Source organism: Manis javanica, chromosome 5 (genome assembly GCF_040802235.1).
Source record: "Manis javanica isolate MJ-LG chromosome 5, MJ_LKY, whole genome shotgun sequence".
Lineage (NCBI taxonomy): Eukaryota > Metazoa > Chordata > Mammalia > Pholidota > Manidae > Manis > Manis javanica.
In genome coordinates, this window is record NC_133160.1 from 45457162 (window position 1) to 45483819 (window position 26658).

General features: G+C 37.6%; 1 protein-coding gene across 3 annotated transcripts in view; it reads right to left on the bottom strand.

Moving 5' to 3' along the window:
• Positions 1–26658, bottom strand: part of RALGAPA2 (Ral GTPase activating protein catalytic subunit alpha 2) — a 401571-nt gene that overhangs the window by 197235 nt on the left and 177678 nt on the right. For all 3 annotated transcript variants that reach the window (XM_073236981.1, XM_073236983.1, XM_073236982.1), the window contains 3 exons: positions 20695–20888; positions 19786–19884; positions 19396–19551 (listed from right to left, as the gene is read on the bottom strand). In XM_073236981.1, the coding sequence (XP_073093082.1) occupies positions 19396–19551; positions 19786–19884; positions 20695–20888 (449 nt within the window). The remainder of the gene's footprint in view (positions 1–19395; positions 19552–19785; positions 19885–20694; positions 20889–26658) is intronic.

The following is a 26658-nucleotide window of genomic DNA, read 5'->3' on the forward strand; positions in this document are numbered from 1 at the left end:
TTCAGGGGAGGATGTCTGGGTTAGTCTGGTCTGTATTAAATTCTTCTACCTTTTCCTGGTGATAGAGGTAATTGTGGGGAGCTGGTGTGTGTGTCGGCTGGGAGAATGTCCCTTCTTGCTGCTTTGTGGCTGTCCTCTCCTGCGAGAACAGTGACCCCTAGTGGCTTTTGCTGGGCAGCTGCATGCCGATGGGGTTTCTAATTCTTGCCCGGCCGCTGTGGAAGAAGCTCTGCCCTGCTGCTTCAGGGTACTGCTCCACTATGGTGGAGGGGTGTTGGAGGGGAAACGGGTGGGAGGCTGTTTATCTCTGTGACGGGCCTCCGAGCTGCGCTGTCACCCAGGGGGTTAGGGCGCCCGGAGTTCCCTGGGATTCCCAGCAGCTGGGCTAAGTTTCCCGGGACATTTCTGTCCAGCTGTGGGGTCCTTGTCCCTTTAAGTCTTTCAAAAAGCACTCGTTTTTCTTTGTCCCAGGGGTGCCAGCTGTGGGAACCCACTCACAGGTCTTACTGTCCTGTTTCTCTAGTATCCAGCACCTCATTCACTGTGTGTCTGCACTCCAGTGTGGATGGCTAGGGCTTGGTGTTCAGCAGTCCTGGGCTCCCTTTCCCTCCCTGCTCCAACTCCTGTCCTCCCGCCGGGAGCTGAGGTGAGAGGCGCTTGGGTCCCGCCAGGCCGCAGCTTGTATCTTACCCCCTTCATGAGGTGCTGGGTTCTCACAGGTGTAGATATAGCCTGGCTGTTGTCCTGTATTTTCTGGTCTTTCTTTTAGGGATAGTTGTATTTGTTGAATTTTCAAAAATATATATGGTTTTGGGAGGAGATTTCCACTGCTCTACTCACACCACCAACTTGGCTCCAGGAAATTCTCCCAAAATATTTTTTTTAGGAAACTGCTGGACAGAAACTCTGTGTGTATGTTGTGTGTGTGTGTGTGTGTGTGTGTGTGTGTGTGTGTGTGTGTGTGTGTGTTGGTGGTGGTGAGAAGGATTCTATGGAAAAACATCAAGAGATCTCCTGGGGTTCCAAAAAAATTAAGAGTCCTATTTTTCCCTCAAAATGAATGTCAGAGAACCCACATCAGTTATGGCTTCTGTGTTCATTTACTTGTACCCTCAACTCTACTGAAAGACTTAGAGCTTCTGATGGTGTTAAAGCCTAGTGTCCAGCACATTTGACAGTGTTTCCTCCTCACTTGCTGAAACTGGGAGACCTGGTCATCGGGTTTGGAGGAAGTGAGCCTGCTTGGTGGCACTGAGCTGCCACCTTGCTGAACTGCTTCCCAGTATATAACAAGGAATAACTTTGGAAAAACTATTGCTGTTGGGACTTCCTTTGTCTTCTGGCATGTTCTCACAATGGAAAAGAAATAAACTTTGGAATATGAGTATCATTCATTCATGTCATTATAGGATAACACAAAATGCTTGCTCTCTAGTTTGTTTCCTTATATGTAAAATTATTCCACCGGTACTTAGGAGCAAACCAGAGAAGCTCTCAATAGTTTGTGTTCTGTTAAAAAAAGAAGAAAAGGCATTCCGTTGGTCATTCAATTCAGGGAGCCTCCAGACTATTTCACTAATGTAGGACAGAGGTCTGGATGCAGCATGTAGAGCAGGTGCAACATGGAATGTTTTTCTTTTCTGCTTGGGCAACAGAATTATAACATCTTCTTCTCTTTGTAATTTAATTTCTGTTTGGACAATAAGCTCCCAAGAATGGTGAAATTTGAGAGAAATTTCCCAAAGGGAGTCAGCTCTGTCAGCACACTTCTAGAGAAACTTCAGGCCAGAACAACTAACAAAGCAGCAGTTTCAACAGACTTGGAATGTCCCCAGGCCTGCCCATCCTATGAGGGAAAGTGCATCAGATCCCACCAAAGCAGGAAAGAATGAGGTAAAATAAAGGTAAGGAATTAGACCATCTAGGATAATTAATCAGTCTAAAGAATTGACAAATGGCTCTCTGCTTCAAATTCTAGGAATACCTATTTAATGTTTGGATTTTTAATTTACATATGCTGAAATTCATTGAGGGTGCTTAAAGAGTATTTTCTTTTTTACTTTAAACAAAGTTGCCTTCAGGCAGTTGGCAGAGAAAATGAAGAAGTGGGAAGAGGAAGGATTTGGATATAACACTCCAAGAGACATCACTAATTTGCTATCTGATCTTGGGCAGATAATTGTCTCCTGAGCGGCAATGTCATCATCTGTAAAATGGGAATGAAAATGCAACCTACCCCACAGTGTCCTTACCTAGGGAAAAGGAGACAGATCTGAATGCATTTTGTAAATTCTAAAGCCTCATGTATTATTGCTTTTATTATATTACAGCATTTTAAATTATGATATTATTAAAATATTAATTTTTTTAAGAACACTGAAAAGTAAGACTTTAAACAGATTTGGTTTAAAAATCTACTCATTAAGAAGGAATCTGAAATAAAAGCCAAGTCATTCTGATCATTTCATACAAAAACATTTAACAGTAAGTTGGCAAGTGTTTCGAGCACTGACTGAGTTGAAGGTACCATGTAAGCCACTGTGAGGGGACTGACAGAATAAAGTACATGGCCCCTGCTTTCTAGAAATGACCTCTTGGGGGCAGGAAACAGCTATGTATAGCTGAGAGTAAGGCCAGGTCAAGAGCATAGGGTTCGTGCAGGGGACAGCCCAGTACTCCACAGGGACTCAGTAGAGGGAAGCAAACAGGTCACACAAGGCATTGGGTCTTGGCAAAAGGACCAAGCTGTACATGTTCAGCGAAAGACTCTAGCACAGCAAAAAAAAGGTAGGCATTTTATTTTAATGTAGTCTTACTGAAAAGTTTTCTTCTAAAATTTCTCTAGTCTATAAACACCTACCAAAGAATATTTTTCCATGGGAGAATGAAAAAAAACCCTGCTGTTTACTGTTTATTCAGCAAATAAAGTTCTCTCTAAAATGTGTTCCAGTAAATAGCATTAATAGATGAACAATCTACAATCACCACACTACCACTTACTGTTATGTATTAAAAAGAAATCAACAGGCAAAAAAAAGCATCTTTCTCACAGAAACAAAACTTGCAATTTGAAATGCTTTTCTTGATGTTACTTCCTTGCATCCTAATTTATCCTTTAAGAATTAGAAGCCACAGTTGTGATTTAAAAAATCACTTCTTTCCAAATGAAAACTAAAGCATCCTCCTCTCCAAAACAATTTAGTTCTTGAAATGCCTCTAGAAGCCATCTCTCTCTCAGTTCTCTGCCTAAAAAAATAAGAATTTTCTTAAAATCCTCATAGAATTGTAAATGGAAAAAGATGATCTTATAGGTCAAAAAGCCATATTGCAAACAAGGGAATCCCTTCTGCAGTGGTCATACCAGTGCCTACCAAAGGCCTGACAGTGCTCACCTTTCCAAGGATGGAACAAGAAGCTCAATACAGAAAGGTGTGGTCACTGATTCACAGATGCAACAACTTAAGTGCAAGGACAGGGCTCAAGCACAAAAATGGGCATCCCTTTTCCCCAGCAGACAGCCAGGCTAGATAGCCTTGAATGGGTGTTTTTGGGCTTGAGAGGCTCATGAAACCCAAACCAATCACCTGACATGTCTCAACAGGACACTGGGTTAGAAAGCATCTGGTGGTGAGCTGGATTCCTCCACCATCAGTCTGCAGGTAAGACAGTCTGATCTCTCTGTCCCCATAGGCGTGGCTCCAGACAACTGAGAAAGCAATTCTCTGTGCCCATGTACCAACTTGTCACCATGCAAACTGCTCTCTCACCAACCTGCTTCCTCTCAGCCACTTGGGCAGTGTGCACTGGGGGAGCAGAACCCACGTGAGCCCTTCCACGCTTCCATTCTCACTTGCTGTGACTCGGGCTCTGTGGCTGCAGGTCACACCCTCATTCCAATTGGTCTTCTGGACAAAATACAGCTCAGGTATTTTTCATGTTAACTCTGAATTAGTCTGATCGATCCATGCTGTACTTCTTAAATGATTTAAAAAAGTAAGTTGAACCATATGAAACTGCACCCCTCCCCCACACCATTTCTGAACAAGAGTCCAATGTTGGCAATTTTCATATAGCTCAACCTAAAACATTTACCTCTTTTTAATCTCTTTGGTTAAATTTTTGTATGCTTTGATTTTCTTGGTTAACTTGAGAGAGGTAGTCTTTTACACTTTCTTAATTACTGAGTTTTGTTCTGTAATTTACACTGCCTGGCTCTTCTGGTTTGGTGTCACCTGCACAGGTACTCTTCTAGGACAGGGCTTCTCAACTTCAACCTGATGACACTGTACACTGTTAATTCTTTGTTCTGATCCCACGCATTATCGATGTTTAACAACATCGCTGGCCTCTATCCACAGTGCCCCCAACCTCCACCTGTGAACCAAAATGTGCCCAGAGGAGGGGGTGGCAAAATCCCCCAGTGGCCTGGGAGTCACTGTGTGAGGCAAATGTTGGCTAGCTCACCCCTGTGGCAAGCTAACGCCTTGCGTTGAGATTGATCGTTGGAGCCAAAGTCTCAACTAGAATGGTTTGACTCAGGTATTTAAGTCACACCATTCTTCCCTATGATGTCATGTGGATTTAAGGAGGTCTTCTTTATTTTTTCTATTTTCTATCAATTAATACATTTATTGAGTACCTACTCTGTTTGGGTAAAGATAAGATACACTCCAGTTGAGTTGCCTAAGGAAGATTCTAGTAACTTGGGCCTGTAAGAGGCCATATGAGAATCTCCTTCCTGATAGATACTTCAGGGCAAAAAAGTATTTTTTCTACTGAAAAATGTAGGTCAGCTTATATACTTTATCATATGATAACAGTTTAGTAAGAACAAAATCTTTCAACTTTTCACATATGAATTACTATTCTATTGCATTTTTTTCTTTATTAAATTTTTTAAATTTTGTTATCATTAATCTACAATTACATGAATTACATGCAGAACATTATGTTTACTAGGCTCTCCCCTACCCCAAGTCCCCCCAAAAATCCATTACAGTCACTGTCCATCAGCATAGCAAGACGCTGTAGAATCACTACTTGTCTTTTCTGTGTTGCAAAGCCCTCCCCTTTCCCCCACCCCCAACATTATACATGCTAATCATAATACTCCCTTTCTTCTTCACCGCCCTTATCCCTCCCTACCCTCCCATTCTCCCCAGTCTCTTTCCCTTTGGTAACTGTTAGTCCATTCTTGGGTTCTGTGATTCTGCTGCTGTTCTGTTCCTTCAGTTTTTCTTTTGTTCTTATTCTCCAAATATGAGTGAAATCATTTGATACTTGTCTTTCTCCACCTGGCTTATTTCACTGAGCATAATACCCTCTAGCTCCATCCATGTTGTTGCAAATGGTAGGATTTGTTTTCTTCTTATGGCTGACTAATATTCCATTGTGTATATGTACCACATCTTCTTTATCCATTCATCTACTGATAGACACTTAGGTTGTTTCCATTTCTTGGCTATTGTAAATAGTGCTGCGATAAACATAGGGGTGCATCTGTCTTTTTCAAACTGGAGTGCTGCATCCTTAGGGTAAATTCCTAGAAGTGGAATTCCTGGGTCAAATGGTAAGTCTATTTTGAGCATTCTGAGGAACCTCCATATTGCTTTCCACAATGGTTGAACTAAATTACATTCCCACCAGTAGTGTAGGAGGGTTCCCCTTTCTCCACAGCCTCGCCAACATTTGTTGTTGTTTGTCTGTTGGATGGAAGCCATCCTTACTGATGTGAGGTAATATCTCATTGTGGTTTTAATTTGCATTTCTCTGATAACAAGCGATGTGGAGCATCTTTTCATGTGTCTGTTGGCCATCTGAATTTTTTCTTTGGAGAACTGTCTGTTCAGCTCCTCTGCCCATTTTTTAATTGGATTATTTGCTTTTTGTTTGTTGAGGTGTGTGAGCTCTTTATATATTTTGGATGTCAAGCCTTTATCGGATCTGTCATTTACGAATATTATCACCATAATGTAGGGTACCTTTTTGTTCTATTGATGGTGTCCTTTGCTGTACAGAAGCTTTTCAGCTTGATATAGTCCCACTTGTTCATTTTTGCTTTTGTTTCCCTTGCCTGGGAGATATGTTCATGAAGAAGTCGCTAATGTTTATGTCCAAGAGATTTTTGCCTATGTTTTTTTCAGTGAGTTTTATGGTTTCATGAATTACATTCAGGTCCTTGATCCATTTTGAATTTACTTTTGTGCATGGGGTTAGACTGTGATCCAGTTTCATTCTCTTACATGTAGCTGTCCAGTTTTGCCAGCACCATCTGTTGAAGAGACTCTCATTTCCCCACTGTATGTCCATGGCTCCTTTATCGAATATTAATTGATCATATGTTTGGGTTAATGTCTGGAGTCTCTAATCTGCTCCACTGGTCTATGGCTCTATTCTTGCACCAGTACCAAATTGTCTTGATTACTATGGCTTTGTAGTAGAGCTTGAAGTTGGGGAGTGAGATTCCCCACCACTTTATTCTTCTTTCTCAGGGTAGCTTTGGTTATTCGGGGTCTTTGGTGTTTCCATATGAATTTTTGAACTATTTATTTCAGTTTGTTGAAGAATGTTGCTGGTAATTTGACAGGGATTGCATCAAATCTGTATATTGCTTTGGGCAGGATGGCCATTTTGACAATATTAATTCTTCCTAGCCAAGGGCATGGGATGAGTTTCCATTTGTTAGTGTCCTCTTTAATTTCTCTTAAGAGTGTCTTATAGTTTTCAGGGTATAGGTCTTTCACTTCTTTGATTAGGTTTATTCCTAGGTATTTTATTCTTTTTGATACAATTGTGAATGGAACTGTTTTCCTGATTTCTCTTTCTATTAGTTCATTGTTAGTGTATAGGAAAGCTACATATTTCTGTGTGTTAACTTTGTATCCTGCAACTTTGCTGTATTCCAATATCAGTTTTAGTAGCTTTGGAGTGGAGTCTTTAGCATTTTTTATGTACAATATCATGTCATCTGCAAATAGTGACAGTTTAACTTCTTCTTTACCAGTTTGGATTCCTTGTATTTCTTTGTTTTGTCTGATTGCCGTGGCTAGGACCTCCAGTACTATGTTAAATAACAGTGGGGAAAGTGGGCATCCCTGTCTTGTTCCCGATCTGAGAGGAAAAGCTTTCAGCTTCTCGCTGTTCAGTATGATGTTGGCTGTGGGTTTATCATGTATGGCCTTTATTTTGTTGAGGTACTTGCCCTCTATACTCATTATGCTGAGAGTTTTTATCATGAATGGATGTTGAATTTTGTCTAATGCTTTTTCAGCATCTCTGGAGATGATTATGTGGTTTTTGTCTTTCTTTTTGTTTATGTGGTGGATGATGTTGATGGATTTTCAAATGTTGTACCGTCCTTGCATCCCTGGGATGAATCCCACTTGGTCGTGGTGTATGATCCTTTTGATATATTTTTGAATTCAGTTTGCTAATATTTTATTGAGTATTTTTGCATCTACGTTCATTAGGCATATTGGTCTGTAACTTTCTTTTTTGGTTGGGTCTTTGTCTGGTTTTGGTATTAGGGTGATGTTGGCTTCATAGAATTAGTTTGGGAGTGTTTCCTCCTCTTCTATTTTTTGGAAAACTTTAAGGAGAATGGGTATTAGATCTTCTCTGTATGTCTGATAAAATTCCAAGGTAAATCCATCTGGCCCAGGATTTGTTTTCTTGGGTAGTTTTTTGATTACTGCTTCAATTTCTTTGCTGGTAATGGGTTTGTTTAGATTTTGTGTTTCTTCCTTGGTCAGTTGTGGAAGGTTGTATTTTTCTAGGAATTTGTCCATTTCTCTTAGGTTTTCCAGCTTCTTAGCATATAGGTTTTCATAGTGGTCTCTAATAATTCTTTGTATTTCTGTGGGGTCCGTCGTGATGTTTCCTTTCTCATTTCTGATTCTGTTGATGTGTGTTGATTCTCTTTTTCTCTTAATAAGTCTGTCTAGAGGCTTATCTATTTTGTTTATTTCCTCAAAGAACCAGCTCTTGGTTTCATTGATTTTTTCTATTGTTTCATTCTTCTCAATTTTCTTTATTTCTTCTCTGATCTTTATTATGTCCCTCCTTCTGCTGACTTTAGGCCTCATTTGTTCTTCTTTTCCCAATTTTGATAATTGTGACATTAGACTATTCATTTGGATTTGTTCTTCTTTCTTTAAATATGCCTGGATTGCTATATACTTTTCTCTTAAAACTGCTTTTGCTGCGTCCCACAGAAGTTGGGGCTTTGTGTTGTTGTTGTCATTTATTTCCATATATTGCTGGATCTCCATTTTAATTTGGTCATTGATCCACTGACTATTTAGAAGCATGTTGTTAAGCCTCCATGTGTTTGTGAGCCTTTTTGCTTTCTTTGTACAATTTATTTCTAGTTTTATACCTTTGTGGTCTGAAAAGTTGGTTGGTAGGTTTTCAATCTTTTTGAATTTACTGAGGTTCTTTTTGTGGCCTAGTATGTGGTCTATTCTGGAGAATGTTCCATGTGCACTTGAGAAGAATGTGTATCCTGCTGCTTTTGGGTGTAGAGATCTGTAGATGTCTATTAGGTCCCTCTCTTCTAGTGTGTTGTCCAGCGCCTCTGTGTCCTCCTTATTTTCTGTCTGGTGGATCTGTCCTTTGAAGTGAGTGGTGTGTTGAAGTCTCCTAGAATGAATGCATTGCATTCTATTTCCACCTTTAATTCAGTTAGTATTTTTTTCACATATGTTGGTACTCCTGTATTGGGTGCATATATATTTATAATGGTTATATCCTCTGGTTGGAGTGAGCCCTTTATCATTATGTAATGTCCTTCTTTATCTCTTGTTACTTTCTTTGTTTTGAAGTCTATTTTGTCTGATACTAGTATTGCAACACCTGCTTTTTTCTCCCTGTTGTTTGCATGAAATATCTTTTTTCATCCCTTCACTTTTAGTCTGTGCATGTCTTTAGGTTTGAGGTGAGTCTCCTGTAAGCAGCATATAGATGGGTCTTGTTTTTTTATCCATTCAGTGACTCTGTGTCTTTTGATTGGTGCATTCAGTCCATTTACATTTAAGGTGACTATTTAAAAGATATGTACTTATTGTCATTTCAGGCTTTAGATTTGTGGTTACCAAAGGTTCCAGGTTACTTTCCTTACTATATAAGAGTCTAACTTAACTCAGTTAGTATGCTGTTACAAACACAATCTAAAGATTCTTTTCTATTTCTCCTCCTTTTTCTTCCTCCTTCATTCTTTATATATTAGGTATCAAATTCTATACTTTTTGTGTATCCCTTGATTGACTTTGGGGATAGTCAATTTAATTTTGCATTTGCCTCACAATCAGCTGCTCCACCCTCCCTACCGTGGTTTTACTACCTCTGGTGACAGCTATCCAACCCTAGGAACACTTCGATCTATAGCAGTCCCTCCAAAACAGACTGCAGAGATGGTTTGTGGGAGGTAAACTCTCTCAGGTTTTGCTTATCTGGAAATTGTTTAATCCCTCCTTCAAATTTAAATGATAATCTTGCCAGATAATGTAATCTTGGTTCCAGGCCCTTCTGCTTCATGTCATTAAATACATCATGCCACTCCCTTCTGGCCTGTAAGGTTTCTGCTGAGAAGTCTGATGTTAGCATGATGGGCTTTCCTTTGTATGTGATCTTATTTCTGCCTCTGGCTGCTTTTAACAGTCTGTCCTTATCCTTGATCTTTCCCATTTTAATTACTATGTGTCTTGGTGTTGTCTTACTTGGTTCCCTTGTGTTGGGAGATCTGTGCATCTCCAGAGCCTGAGAGACTATCTCCTTCCCCAGACTGGGGAAGTTTTCAGCAGCTACCTCCTCAAAGATACTTTCTATCCCTTTCTCTCTCTCTTCTTCTGGTATCCGTATAATGCGAATATTGTTCCACTTGGATTGGTCACACAGTTCTCTCAATATTCTTTCATTTTTAGAGATCCTTTTGTCTCTCTCTGCCTCAGCTTCTTTGTATTCCTCTTCTCTAGTTTCTATTTCATTTATTGTCTCCTCCACCGTATCCAACCTGCTTTTAATACCCTCCATCGTTTTCTTTAACGATTGGATCTCTGACCTGAGTTCTTGGAATTCTTTCCGTACCTCCATTAGGATGTTGTTGATTTTTATTTTGAACTCTCTTTCAGGAAGAGTCATGAGGTCCATATCATTTACATCTTTCTCAGGAGTTGTATTAACAATTTTACTCTGGACAAGGTCCTTTGGCATTTTATGTTTGTATATGGCACCCTCTAGTGTCCAGAAGCTCTATTCTGGAGCTGCTGAGCCCCTGAAGCAATGTCGGGGGTCTCAGGGGAGCAGTACTGGTGCCTGGGGGTAGGAAAGAGCTGTTCCCCGCCTCCTGGCTGCTGTGCCTGTCTCCACTGCCTGAGCCAGTGGGCCGGTCACACAGGTATAAGTTTTTGTCCCAGAGCAGCCAGATATGGATCCCTGCTTTCCACAAGCAGCCAGAATCCCAGTCTCTGCAGGAACTGTGCCTGTATTAACTTTCCAACCTGGTAGTCATGTGAGTCTCATGAAAGCACCATGAAAAGTAGGTTTGTGCTCCCAGTGCAGCTCTCCGGAGCTAGGTATTCAGCAGTCCCAAGCCTTCCACTCCCTCCCTGCTCTGTTTGTTTTCATTCTGCTGGTGAGGTGGGGTTGAACAGGGGCTCAGGTCCCACGGAGCCACAGCTCTGGTAAGTTACCCCGTTTGGTGAGGTCTACTGTTTTCTCCAGTTGTGTGCAGTCTGACCCGTCCTCTTTCCTGTTGCTCTCTCAGGATTAGTTGTGCCAATTAAATTTTCTAATTGTATCCAGTTTTAGGAGGAAGCCTCTGTCTCTCCTCTCACGCTTCCATCTTTAATCCTCTGCCCTCTATTGCATTTTTATGCTTTCATTTATTTCATGTAGCATGTCTTTATTAAACACTTTGGCTAAATACACATAATCAATTCTTCACTGATAGTATTTACCTGAAAGAAAAGTTTCCTACCTTTAATTCCAAAAAGGAAAATAAACAAAATTCTAGTTTCTGGCTCTCAGGTAAACTTTCTCCTCTCTGGATCAGCCTTTTGTGCTATCATCTTACACTTTTTCAAGCTGTGAAACAAGTTCACTGCACACATGTTAAACCTCATAACTGAATCTTCCACCATCTGTTACCTTCTACATATTTCTACTTTCCTTATTTAGGTGCGAGGGAGCTTGGTCTATAGCTTAATGAAAATAATTATTGGTTTTACAGCTATAAAAGAAAAGAAAAAACCCACCAGTTTAGTATTAGTATTTTGGCATGATCATCTAAAGTCTCCATGTCCACTGAGAGCTGAACAAGTTACAATATAATTTTCTTCGATAATACTTATCCATGGCTTATATATTTTCATGAACTTTATGGGAAACGTTCAGAAACCACTGGACATGTGATGATGTCCATAACATCATTAGTGTTATAATGGCATAACACTAACTATATGATAAACATTTCATTGCTGTATTTGTACAATAAGCACATAAGAATTACTATTAACTTAACAATGCATGTCAGAAGAGGATGAACATATACCACCTGTCCTTATAAAGTTTTGTCTATCAAACCTAAGTCAAACTTAAAAGTTTTGTTTATTACTAGAGTAAACCCTTGCAGTCAATAAAATTTCACTGATTTGAATAAAGTAAATTCAAACTAATTAAATTTTTAGATAAACAGAAGTTTTTTAAGGGGCAAATTACTTTCAGAAACAAATAGTAGAAAACTGGCTAACAAAAAACACAAAATAACAGAGAACTTTAGAAGTTTAGTGACTGCAGATAATATACGTGCACATCAACTGTTAGAACTCCATCAGGGTCTGAAAATACATTCTCTTAAGTGGAGAGAAAATGTGCCTGGAAATCTTTCCCACACATTTCTACTTCTTAATGGGCAAGAATTCTCTGGGGACACCCCTTGCTGTAGCTTCCACATACCTGCTTAGCTTGACTTGTTCTATGATGTCCCTAGTAAAGAGAGCCACCTTTTCTCAAGTCATCTTGCTTTTCTGTATTCACTTTTCTTTGTGAGATAATGGGAATAGTGCCAGGAGGCTTCTACCTCTAAGTGGCACATACCTACCACTCAGTGCCAAATACTATGCCCAAAATACTTCACACACACACAAATATATGCACAAAATACACAAAACTGTATGCACATATAAACAAATCAATTTACACACACAAACCCCATTTGGGGCTCAGTTCTCGTTAGCCCTCGTTAATATTGACCCTGGGTTATTAGTTTTCATTCTGTACTTGCAATCACTCTCTCCTGATCATAATCCATCCCACATAAACCACTGTGCTTTAAGCTTCTTGGTAATGTTAGGAGTTGTGGTCCAAAATATTCAATGGCTCCCCATTATCCATGGGATAAAAATGATCCTGAATCAAAGTTCTGTCCAGTGCTGCAGGGTTCATTTCCATACATTATTCCCATACACATGCCTGGCACTAAATCAAAACTACTCTGGTCATTGTTCCTTGAACATGGCCTCAGAAGGTCTGTATTTCTGCCATGGGAAATTCCACCCTGCTTCTTGTCCTACTAGTAAATCTTACTTGTCCTTGAAAGTTCTGCTCAAATCCTACCTGCTCTGTGAGCTGCTTTCAAACCAACTTAGCTAGAAGGGTATTCAACATAGTTCAACTCCTATAATGTGTGTATCACTTGTTTGGTCCCTTGTACAAGCTGAGGAAATTACGGATACTTACTGATGTGTACCATACCATTGTATGTACCCTCATAACATGATGCAGTCTTTATTGTGGTGGGAAAAAAAATATTCAGCATGAAAAGATTATTAAACGTTTCGCTATATTTGGGAAAGAACCATGTGACTCTAGTTGTAAAATGTACTAAAAATAAGCCAGAGGATCCAAGAATGCTCAATAGGAGAGGGTCTTACAGGTCCTCTAGTCCAACTCGTTCACTGAACTCTGGTCAGTGGCCCCACAGTCAGCAGGTGACAAAGCTGAGCCTAGCTCCCAGGTCTTTTGGCTCCCAACATGAGGCTGTCATCCATAAAAATCAAATGTCAAATACACTTTGAAGCCATCTTATACCCTGATGCTTGGAAGATACATTTCCCCATTTTTAAAAACCTTACAAATAAGGCCTGGAATTAGTCTGATTTTTGCTCACTGTACAACTCTATAGTTTCCTTTAAATTGTTTCTAAATGAAGTTTGTATGTTAGCCTTCTACAGTTTCTCCACTGACATACATCAACGTTATTGTTTAATCCTTTAAACATCAGTTGGACCTATTAACTCATAAAGAAGTACTTTATCTGGGCAGCATTGCATTAAAATCCCATGAATTCAGACTTGGTAAAAATCAACTTGAGGTAAGGAATAAGCACTTTTGAGATGTATTAAAATTATTTCCTTGGATATGAGATAAACAATGTTCCTAATTTGCCAATCTTAATTCTTCACTTTTTCTGAAATTGAATATTTTACACTTAGCCTTAAATATATTCATAAATTTATGTGTATCTAACACATATGGTTCTAGTTTTAAGTCCAAATTTTCAGCAAAGAATAATTCTTTGTCTGAGAAAAGGTGATGCAATTATTACATATCACTGCATGATACAGGCTGTCTGGGGTTATTAAAAGAGTTAGGTATGGCCAATTTACAAGTATCACCCCTGCACCTTGCTTCATAGCTCACTGCTGGGTCTTATGCTTCCTGAGGGGCCCCTTGGGATCTTTTTACAAACGACTGTTTATTATTATATTATTCCATCATATACCTCATGAGAGGAGGTTGTAACATCTGTTAAGAAAATCACGAACTATTGAGCTGACTTCTGTGATAGAATATACATGGTATTTATCTATTATGTTTTCTTCAACACTGGTGTGGTGAAAGTTAAATGAAAGCAAAATGTTCCTGAAACAAGTTAAATGTTCTTGGCTACAAAACAAGCAGCTAAAATGAAGGGGATAAAAAAGAAGTGCTACAAGTGCATTCTGCAGCTGAAAGATGAACCAGTGTGGGTCATGTGGCCTGTGCTAGCAGAGTATCACGCAGAGGGGCTGCTGTCTAAGCCAGGCTCTTACTTGCAGACAATAGAATTCCTCCGCTGAGATTAAAGGAGAGGGATTTACGGCAGGGCACGAGATGGCCAGGTAGCTTCCAGAAGTGCTAGGGAACCAAGCATGAACCCTCCAGAGGCAGAAACAAGGCGGCAAGCTGGAACACCCTGCCAGGCCACAGCATGGGTCCAGCAGAACACCTGGGCCTGCTCCCAAGGCCAGTGTGCAGTTGCCTGAGCAGAAACCCCACGACAGCTGCAGTCCACCCTTCACCCGCTTTCTGGTGCCACATAGGTGCTTATGCTCAGAGAACCTGGGGGGATGTCAACCCAGCTGCAGAGAGTTGGGGACATGTGGAGTTCAGCTTTCCAGCTTCCATCACACAGCAGGCTCGCTGGGTGGAGTGAGGAGTGGGTGGAAAGTGGGCTAAGTTCAAGTTCACACAAGAAAACATTTCTGAATCACAGAAGGGTTAAAAAAACATGTTACTTAGTCCAACCCACAGCATGGGTGTTGAGATTTCTCCACATGCTCTGAAATTCCACAATGCCTAGTTATATTTTTTAGTCAAATCATTATGTTCAAAACTAAAAAAATGGGAGGAAAAAAATCAACATTTTCAGATATCAGAAAAATGAAATCCACTTGGTTACTCAAGAATTTGCTGCCCCTCTCCTCACCCTCTGCATCATCATTACAAGGGCAAACACTTACTCAAGGCTTTGTGTCCAGCCTCCAAAGTGAGTGCATGACATGTTTGACTTCCTCAAAGTCTTTGAACAACCCTCTAAGGTAGGCACTATAGTTACCTGCATTTTACATATAAGGAAACCAAGGCACAGCAAGGCCAAGCAACTTCAATGATAAGAGGTATAGCTAAGATCAAAGGAAATACAGGCTATCTTGAGGCCCATGCTCTTAACTGTTGCTGCACTAAATCATAACTTCATACTGTTATGGTTCAAATTTGCAGCTGGATGATTACCTCAGGGCAGAAGAATACATATTTCTCCACCTGAGAGAAGCCTTGTTTTTTGGATGCATCACAAAACATGGTAATATAACACCACAGTTGAAAATGGCATGGGCCTATGCTTCCCAAAATTTCTATATCCAAATTTGCACCAATGATTTTGCATTAATGTAAGCTTTGCATTTAAAAGAGAATTTAACTTTGATGTAAAACAAATTGCATTAAGACACTAAATCTGTCATTGTTAAAAAAGTTTATTTAAACCAAAGACAACTTTCCAGTCTTTGATATATGTTCTTAGAAACATGAAAATATAATTCCTTTCCTCAACTGTCCTTTTCCATTTCACACATATTGATCTTTTCATATGTTTTAAATAATTACAAAATTAATAGGAAATGTTTTTAATAAATCCAAGTCATAGCTCCTTTCATGTCTAAATATTCTGGGGAAGACTGAGGTGAAAAAGCTGCTTAAGCATTAGGAAAAACTAAGAACAACCAGGAACAGCTTCAGAAGAGAAAAAAGATGGTGAAGAGCTGGGAAGGCAACTACAGAAAGGTACTTGCAAGGTTGGGGTGGAGGCACTCCAGGAAGGAGGATTCTGAGGTAGGGGAGCCCAAGGCCAGAGCTCAAGTAAACTGTATGGAAGGAGGATACAACCAAGGACTGTAGCTGTGAAATAGCTGGGAAAGATGCCTTGTAGGATAAGCCAAGCTTGCCTGTGAATTCTAACAGACTGTTTTAACATGTTGCATTAGGCAAAAGTTCTAAGTATTTGCTGAATGTTAGTTATTTACACAATTGGTCAGGATATACACAACTGACCTGCAGATAAGAACCAATGGGACAACATCATCCAGTTCCCAGCACAGAGTGAGGCACTGTAGATGCGGGGGAAACAAAGAGCTTTCACCGCCAGCAGCCCACTAGACGCAAAGCAGCAGGGCAGAGGGAAGCCAACTAGGAGACCCCTTCTTAGGCAGGCTGAAGAGTCCCACAAGTCACCCCAAATTTTACTCATACCTTAAAGTTAATTTGAAAGTCTTCATGATCCTGATTATTTTCTAAACCAGTGAAAGGATCAATTTTTTAAAAAATTCAGAGTCAAGGAAAAATAAAGCTATTTCAAAGCATTTTCTTAATCATACTAATAAAACATAATTTTCACACTGCAAATGTATTGTGGGAAATAATGCTCAATAAGGTTATTGTTTTAGCTATTAAATTATTAAGTTATTGGAATATCTAAAACTGGTCCAAACAATATTAAAAACATTTGGTTTGGAATGTGCTGCATTTTAAATTCTGGCTGTTCAGTATATGTATTATTATTTTTAAAAACACAGAAATTATATTTGTTTACACAATGGATTTGCTACTGCATTAGATGAAATTATGATTTACACAGCTGTATCACAGAACACAATCTGTGAGACATCTATTTTACAAATAGTTTTTTTCTTTAAATAAAAAGTCTTCAATTCCTGTAAGTACCCTTACATTTGGTCAAAAGATTTTTAATATTTTAGAGCTTTTCTCAATCAACACTTTATTAGTCACTACCAACATAATTTTGGTACTGTCAGATTTAGTAAAATTTGCATTTGTAAAATCACCACCCTACGCCATAATGCTCCCAGGGACCTGGGTTTCACAGCAGCTTCAAAGCTGCGTTGTGGCCCATGAGCCCCACAGTGGAGTCGTGCAGACAAGTGTGCCACCCAGAGGTGAAAAGGTGGAAATTCACCTTGGATTTTATTAAAACAAAACTAATAAATGTTTTAAAGTTTTTAGTAATTTGCTATTATGTAACTTACTAAGAAATGATGAAATTTCCTATAACGTTCTCTATATAGGAACAAAGTCTTTCAGTGCCAGCCTAGTGACTCTGAGAACTCTCACAAGGTGGAAACCAGTCCTGAGTTGGTACTAGTCACAGGTGCACAGTCACCAATTAGAACACTGAATTTAACTGCATCTTTTATAGTAAGTGCTTTCTTTTCTTTTCATACTTAATGTAACATGTGTTTCCAGAAGTACATGTAAGTTCTGAAACAACCACCATGATCTATTTAGGCATGTGGACCAAAAACTAACCTAATTAGCAGAAAGACATTTTACTCAAATGAGAAAAGTTTCTTCCATAATAAGGTCCTCGGTGTAATTTTCTTCTGGCAAAGGAATAAAGTTTATCTAGAATAATTCTGTTGGGCAGACAGTCAGGGCTTCTAAACATATACCAATAATTGCTGAGGTTAAAGCAAAACAGTCTGTTCTATTAAATACACATAAAAATTCAAGCCTCTAATGGCCTAAACAATAAGCTGATTATAAAACAGAGATTTATGATATCCCTGTTTTGTTTTAGAAATCTGGACGTAGGGATTACTGCTAGCAATGGGTCACTATTTATAATCTAAGTATTTCACAATGAACTACAAAAGATTAATCTTAACCAAAACATGGCATACATTAAAATGTGAAAATGATTTGAAGTATAAAATTTGAAAACTCCTTTTTTCCATACTGTAAAATCTTATTTTTCTAAATAATGTTTTGGGTTCTCAAATTTATAATATTCTTTTATTTCATCTCATTTTATTGTTTTATTTTCACTTCAGCACACTTTAAAATAGAAAGATGATTTTAAATGCACACCTACTTATGTGACTATCTAGAAAACTCATTCTAGGAACATTGTTTATTGCTGACTTCAAATGAGTTTTTATTAAATGAGAAGGCTCTACAGTTGATTATTATTTCCAAGTAAATGTTTTTCCTGTAAAATCTAAGCAAAACATTGTTTTAAAGTACAGCCTTGTTAATTATACCTTCCTCTCTTGGCTCTGTCACTGAGGGAGATCATTATTATGTGTGAAAGTTAATTCTCCTCCCTATTTATACCCCTTAATGTTTCATATGGCCTGAGTTGCATCATTCTGTAAAAGATGCTTATACCTGCGACAATGGCTGCAAAATATCTGGGCATGGAGTACAAACAGTTCTACTTTCATGTCTCTATTCTACATTTATTTAGGAAATACATGAGATTTGGGGTCTAAGTTCAGTGTGCTTTATAGATATCCTCTAACACTGCTGAAATTGGAGCAAATATGACACAAATAACTCAGAAGGACACTTCGGTTATTATTTCAGATAAAAGCTCAGTGATTAAAGCTCAAAGTGTTTATCAGGGAAGATATTGCAGGAGTTTTTAAATAGGGCCCAAGGGTTGGGAAGGTTCAAAAAGTACATACTGAAGCAACAGAGGAAAGCTGGCTAATCAGGAAAATGACCCCTTATGTGGACCCTAAGGATATCAAAAGGCCTATGTGTCTGCATCATACATTCAAAGAATAAAATCCAGAAAGGATGCCTACTTTGTAGTTCATGAATGATTCAAGTTCATTGATAACTACCTACAATTTAAAGTATAAATTCTAAAATACTCTTCACACCTCTAATTGGTCAAGAAGACCTAGTAATAAAATTAAATGACTAACAATTTCATGAATCTTCCTATTCCTTCTTCTCTTTCCAATGCAATCATCTCAGTTCTCATTATTTTTTAAAATCTTTATTCATTTAACCACTTCCTAATTAATCTGTCTCTAGGCCTAACCTCCTACCCTATCCTACCACTATCTTTCCTCCAGAAAGAATAAAAACTGTGAAGTACAAACCAATCATATCATTATTCAGACAGGAAGTCAAGAGTCAGAGTGTTCCTGACTCTCTCCCTGTCCTCTGCCCTCTCCCAAAAGGGGGAAAAGCCAGGAGGGCCTGATCATATCCTGTACCCCACACCCAGGGTCACAAGGAGGGGCCATCTCACTAGTGGATCCTTTGGCCTTTCTGTTTTAACTTAACTATCAGTCATATTTCATTGAGAGAAATTAAAATAACTCCATATTGAGAAATGTCACTAATTTATGGGTGAGGTCTTTCACAAAAACATCCTAACTACTAAGACAATAGTTTTCAAACATTTTTAAATAAATAGAATCATTTTCATCAAACAATATCTAATGCAGAACCCCAACAAAATGTGGTTGAAATGGTATTTTTGAGGTTGACAACATAGTCAGAAGTTAGATCATATAGAACTGTGTAGGCCACAGAATAAAGTTTAAATTTAGTTGGTGCAATGCAAAGTCAGTGGTAAGAAGAAGGAGATGTGAAAAAATCTGATTTACATTTTTGAATGACCAAGGCGGCCACTGCGTGTACAAGTCTTGAAATTACTGAGAATTTCAACATATCTGAAGTATTTTTATAAACCTTAATTTACTCTGCAATGGTGATATACACTTCCAGTTAATGGGCTACCACAATAAAGGAGTCACAGAATACCTGATCCTCGCTGGTTAATCCCAGGTGCATCACGAGGTAAAAATGCACCAGAAAGTCTGAGTTTGGCAGAACGTCCTGGCGTCTGGTCATCATGGCACAGATTAGTCTGTAGGCTTGTAGCTTGCCTTCCTTGTATTCATTTGGCAACATCGTCGCCTACCAAGGAGATGAGGTTAAAAGATTTAATCAAGTCCAGATGCACAGCATTTCGACATTTCATTTACTTGTCAGTTTTCCGTAAGAGTTGTTTACAGAGATGTGGGATACAGTGGCTTTAGTAAGACCCAGCCTGTCTTCAAAACATGTGGTCTTGGGCAATTACACTTTTTAAACTCAATTTCAGAAAGGAAGAGGAAATTGCAATAAAGGAATAAACACATAACCACTTGCCTTAAATAGCCACGATGCAAACATTCTGAGTGGTGGGATCAAGACTGGTGGAGATGGAGAAAACTGGTTATCCGGGCTTATTGCTAGATTATCCCGTATCTGATTCACAAAGAGAATTTAGGGAAGACAACACTCAGTTTATCCCAACATTTCAATATTGTGTTCCATAGACAAATAACTGCATCCAATTACATTTATGTAAATTGAGTGAAAAACTACATTTACAAATTTTTCTTTTATTGTGAGATCTACTGCTATTTTTGAATTGTGTGTCTTACTAGATATGGTTTTAGATTTAATACAAAACTAGGGCACTGTTTTTCCTTGAGTGTTAATGCCTGGAGCAATCTAAACTCCAAATGATAAGGAATGGTTTAACAAGTTTTACTGTATAAACATGAATCATGCTTTTGAAAAAATATTTAATAACATTGGGAAAGTGTATGTTATAAACAAAAACCAGAATGAAAATTGCATGTGCTCTAAGATTCTACCTTTATAAAAAAGCATTTATCGACAGAAATAAGACTATATAATAACATTGGTTATCTCTGTGGGATAGTGATGTTAACCTTTTTCTTGGATATTTTTCTACATTTTTCAAATTTTCTACAATAAAGCCATTAACACTTTTTTAAAGAGAATAATTAAAACTACTCAATATCCTCTTCTTTAGTACCCTACAGTAATATTCTACTTGTGCACCAAATGAAATAACTCTTCCACATTTACAAAATACCAACCATGTCATTATTTATTCTTTGATTACCAAATGTACTTTGTCTAAACACCTCATCTGTGTTTCAGAATATCAGATATGTTCAGTAGTTAATTGCAACACAGTTTTTTTGTTAAATGACAAATACATTTTCCCATTTAGAATAAAAGGTAATATATAGCAGGATGTACCTTTGCTAGTTTGTACCAGAGTTCATAGAGATAGCCAAAAACTTTGGCATGAATCTTGGGTGACTGGATATTATTTACATCTCCGAGAATTCCCAAGACTCTTCGCCATAACACAGCAGCAGAGTCTGGGTGCCAACCAGTGAGGTTCCCTCCTGCGATTATACTACAGTCATCTGTGAGGCATTCACTGCTGTCTATGGAGAAAAACACACTGTCTGTAAACACAATCTTGATTTCATCATTACAGCCTTTTTTCTTTAATGCAAATTACCAGTGCTTGACAATTTATGTATTCAGAGTAAAATAATTAAGATGAAAAGCGTGAAATGGCTAACAATTTGAAAGGCTAGAAAAGCAGAATCAATAAAGAAAGGTCAAATGATTTTGATGCTTCTAACTAAAAGGGCAACAACCTAGAGATGACTAACAGTTCCTGGAGACCCTGAGAAGGGATTTATAAAGCAAGGGTGGGGAAGGAGGGAAACCTTGAGCAACATGGATAGGGAACAGGGGCATGAAAAATGGGTAGTCACAGAATGCCTCAATGCCAGAGTGACATTTATGGTGGCTATTATTGTTAACCCAGGCTTATTGGGGTATAATTTACTTACAATAAAATTTCATCCTTTTGAGGCCCAAGGAGTTTTAAGAAATGTATACAGTCATGTAACTGTCACCATAAACTGCCACCATAATTGGGATACGAAAAGCCTCACCCCTCCAAAAGTGCCCTTTTACAGTGAAAATCCTGTCCCCTATTTTCTGCCCTGGGAAGCAGAGCTGTTTTCTATCCCTATAGTTTTGCCTTTTCCAGAATGTCATATAAATGGAATCCTACAGTATGTATCCTTTCAGTCTGGTTTCTTTCATTTAGCATAGTGTATCTGAGATTCATCCACATGGTTGTCCGTATAGGTCTCTTTCTTCTCATTGCAGGTTAATTTTCCATTTTCTGGATATACGATGGTTTTTTAATCCATTCACCTACTGAAAGACATTTGAATAGTCTCCTGTTTTTGACGATTATAAATAAAGCTACTACTATAAAGAGTCATGTTCAGGTTTCTGTGTGAACATATGTTTACATTTCTCTTTTTGAAGACAAGAATCACAACATGGCACACACTGATTCTGTGGTTACTCTTTCCATTTAGTAAACCATATCTTTTAGTGGCTACCTGAGAAAGGGGCATGTCCTTACATATCTGAAAGTGTTTGCTTCCGTGACTTGTAGTTCATAGTTTGATTGGGTATAGAATTCTACGTTAAGAATTTTTTCTCCTGTAGTTTTTTCTTTCCCACAGTTCCCTTTGTAATTTTAAAGTCAACAGCATTCTGATGCTTAAAATTTTTTAGTGAAAAGTTATTAATTCTGGGAAATTTTAGTATCCTCTTTTTGCACCTAGTAATCTAAATTCTCATGATTTGCTTTGGTATTATCTATTTTCAGCCACTGTGTTTGGCATTCATTAGGTCTTTTCAAGTATAATACTCATGCTCTTCAGTTCTGTGAAACTTTAAAAAATTATTTCATTGATGATTTTCTCTCCTCTTGTTCCTGTTATTTCTTTCTCAACTTCCTATTTAAGCTTCAACTTCTCACATAGGTCCTCATATTCTTATCTTCTCATTTCTATTTCTTATCTTTTTGGTTTTTGTTCTACTTTGTAGATGCACAGCACATATCTCCAACTTTATCTTCCAACTCCTCTGTAAATTTATTGTATTTCTGTATATTTATATAGCCAAAAAGCTCTTTTTTGTTCTCCCAATCCATTTTTATACTCTTGGTCTTTGTTTCATGGAGACAATTTATACTTATCTCTCTAAAAACATTAATAACTTTCTAAAACTTTATTTATTTCCAGACTCTTAAGATGTGCTCCACCCTATTTCACTGCTGTAGTCCTACATTTGTCTCATGTGTTGCATATTAGGTGTTTTCTTCAAATAGATGGAGATCCTTGGCTATCTGTTCATATTTAGGAATGGTCTACAAGGGATGAATGGAAGCTTAATGCACAGGCATGGTTTTTGTGAGTTTCCCCCATGGACTTGGAGAACCTCAGATACACACATCTTTAGAGTTTTTTTCCCTAGAACCCTGGAAAAAATTCCAGGAAAAAGACTCTCTCCTGCTCAGAGCATATACAAACTCCTATTCAGTGCTTTTGTATCAAAACAGTACCTCTACATTGAGCTGTGTGTTGGTGACTCCAGGTCAGAAATCTCCTAACTTACTCTCTCCATCTTCTGGTATGAAGTTCCAGCTACATCTTAAATAAACTTACAGCCTTCTTGTGTTTAGCCCAACCATTACCTCCTACTTGCATAGCTACTTCATATGGGCAATTTTCTAACCCTTTTAAGGAGCCTGTAATTAGTACTCAGGCTGCTTCTCAGCTTTCTGCACCATTGACAGAGGATTCTGTGTTCTAGGGTCTGCCGATTTCTCCACAAGTCACCTGTTCGCAACTTCAAACAGTTGGTTACCACTGTCTTTTGTCCTTGAATTTTTGCCCCTGTGGATGTATGTCTAACTAAACATAAATCGTTTAATGTGGAGTAGGTGGGGCTTGGGGAAGAAGTGGGGCTCTTTATGTCTGTCTGTTCTACTATCTTTGACTGGATATGCATTAACATTTTAATGTTTTTGTTACTCATTTCTTCAGTTTATTTTTAAAAGTCACTTTTCATTTTTTTATTTGACCATTTTTGTTTAGCTTTAATGCATTTATCTTCCATTTTTGTTTAGTTTAATGCATTTGCCTTCCATTTGACAATTTTTTTCTGAATTACTTTTGTAAAAATAAGTTTTTTTTTAGAATGGTTTTGGATTTATAAAAAATTGCAAAGACAGTATAGAGTTCCCATGTACTCCACACCCAGTTTTCCCTATTGCTAACATCTTACATAAGTATAGTACATTTGTTACAACTAATGAACCAATATTGAAACATTATTATAAAGTCCATACTTCATAGATTTCTTTAGTTTTTAATCTAATGTCTTTTCTGTCCCAAGATTCTATCCAGGATATCACATTATATTTGTCATGTTTCCTTAGCCTCCTCTTGGCCGTGATAGTTTCTCAGACTTTTCTTGTTTTTAATGACCTTGACAGTCTTAAGGAGTATCAATCAGGTATTTTATAGAATGTTCTCCAATTAGGATTAGTCTGATGTTTTCTCATAATAGATTATTCTCTTATGCTTTTGCATTTCCATTTCCAAAATGAACTTCTCTTAGTTCCAATGTATGATCTTTTCTCAGTATTCTTGATTTAATTTACTAATGCTTTATTTAGGATTTCTGCTTATAAGCTTTTAAGGGAGTTGGACTCTAATGTTCCTTTTTAAATACTCGCCTTGTCTGGTTTTATTATCAAGGTATTACAATGTAAATAATAGGAGGAGCTTTCCTTCTTTCCATGTCTGGAACAGGTTGAAATAGAGTTTCTCTTCTACTTGAAGCTTTAGTAAAACTAGGAATTGTCCCCTATTTTTATAAGTCTATTCAAATTTACTGTATTATTTTAGAAGTTTAAATTTTTGTGGTTCTGTTACCTTCTTAAGCCATTTTTACCTTGATCAATATTGCCTATTTATTTTATTGTTTTTAAAAGGTCGTTTTCGATAATCTCTATTGCTTTCTGGAATATATGTGTATGTTTTTTGGCTTATTAGCTCCTTTTTTATTAACTTTTATATACTGCTATTTTTATCCTAATTTTTTGAGCAGGATACATAGATGAGTATTTTTCTCTGCTAATATACACACCTAATGCGATAAATTTTCCTTCATGTAAGTAGTCAGCTACATTCTAAAGCTTTTGATATGTACTTTTCACTGTAGTCCAGTTTGAAATATTTTCTAATTTCACTGTAGTCCAGTTTGAAATATTTTCTAATTCACAGTTGGACTTCTTTGTGGACTTACTCTATTTGAAGTTTCATTTTTAGTTTCTTAATGTATTTTTCTTATCTTTTTGTTCTTTTTATTTCATCACACTCACAGAATGTAGTATAGTCTCAAATCATGGACATTTGTTGAGACTTGCTTGAAGATCTAACTTATCAATATGTATAAATATTCTATATGCTTTTAAAAATCACATGCATTTTTAAATTGTTTTCAAAATTTTATATATGTGTGTATACATACATAACATAAATACACATGTATATACATATATATATACATTCAATCAAGATTAGATTAATTGTATTGTGTAAGTCCTCTCTAATATATTTTTGTTTAACTCACCAATTAATGAGAGTTGATATTAAAATTTTCTACTATGATTATGGTTTTATCAATAGTTCCTTGCAATTCTGTCAAATTTTGCTTCATATATCTGGAGGCTAAGAAGTTCATATAAATTCAGAATTATTGCTGTCACTAACGATTTCTGCTTTAAAGTTTATGTCAATGACATATATACAGCTAGATCAGTGGTTGATCTTTTTTTCTCCCTATCTATCAATGTATTTATTTACTTAGGATTTCCCTATACACTACGTATTAGGGGTGTCTCTTATAAAATCATACGGTTAGACTTTATGTCTTCAATCTAACCCAAGAGTTTTTTATTCTAAATGCAAGTTTAAATGATTTATTATAGTTGCCAATTTACAGGCACACCTTGGAGATACTGAGAATTCAGTTCCAGACCACGGCAATGAGAAGTATAGAAAGTAAAATGAATTTTTTGGTTTCCCAGTTACATTTATGTTTAAAAGTTATAAAAGTTATATTTACACTATACTATAGTCCATTAAGTATGCAACTGTATTATGTTAAAAAATGTACATATCTTAACTTTAAAATACTTTATTGCTAAAAATGCTGAACATCATCTGAGCTTTCATTGAGTTATGATCATTTTGCAGGTGGAGGGTCTTCCCTTGATGCTAATAGTTGCTGACTGATCAGGGTGGTGCTTGATGAAGATTGGGATGATTGGAAGTTTCTTAAAATAAGAGGGAAGTTTGCCACATTGACTGACTCTCCCTTCCATGAACGATTTCAATTTATATGTAGCATGTGATGCTGCTTGACAACATTTTACCCACAGCAGAACTCTTTCAAAGCTGGAGTCAATCCTCTCAAATTCTGATGCTGCATTACCTAAGTTTATATAGTTCTAAGTCCTCTGTTGTCATTTCAACAGTCTTCACAGCGTCTTTCCAGGGGTATGGTTCCTCTCAAGAAATCACTTGCTTTGCTTATCCGTAAGAAGCAATGTAACGGCAACTCTGTCAGCCACTGAAGTTTTATCAGATGCAGCAACTTATTTATACCTTCAGGCTCCACTTCTAATCGTAGTTCTCTTGCTATTTCCACCAGATATGAAGTTATTTCCTCCACTCAAGTCTTGAACCTTCAATTTGTAAGATGCAGTATCTGCAAAGCTTACTGAAGCAAGTGCAATAAAATGAGGTGTACCTGTTTGATTTTAGTCTATTATTTTATTTATTGATTTGATTTCTAACATCTTGCTTTAGGCTTTCTATTTAAGTCACTTTTGCTTTGCTGCTCTTTTTAATCTTTGGAGGAAGTTTAAAGAGTTGTGTCCCACCTTCCTCGCTAATCTTCTTTCTCTACTGTTTTATATCATTTGTTATTAGCATATTCACTCCCAACCAAAGTTCAACTCCTTAACCCATACAATTAAAGATAAACTGATTTCTAGGAAATTATCAGCCCCAACTAAGTGCCATTTTAAGTACCTATGTTGTTGGTGTTTTTAAGGCCTAAATCAAAGAAGCTGAAGCACAATCTGTGGATGTGAGGGATTCAAGTAGAGGAATGACAGAAGCCAACAAGAACCAGCGCAGATCCAAGAATGGTTCTGTATCCTTTCCCCACCACAGCCACGGCAGTGGCTAATACCTTTTTATATTAGTTATGGAAAGATCCCAAGATACTGAAACAAAGGATTTAATAAGGATGGCACACAGT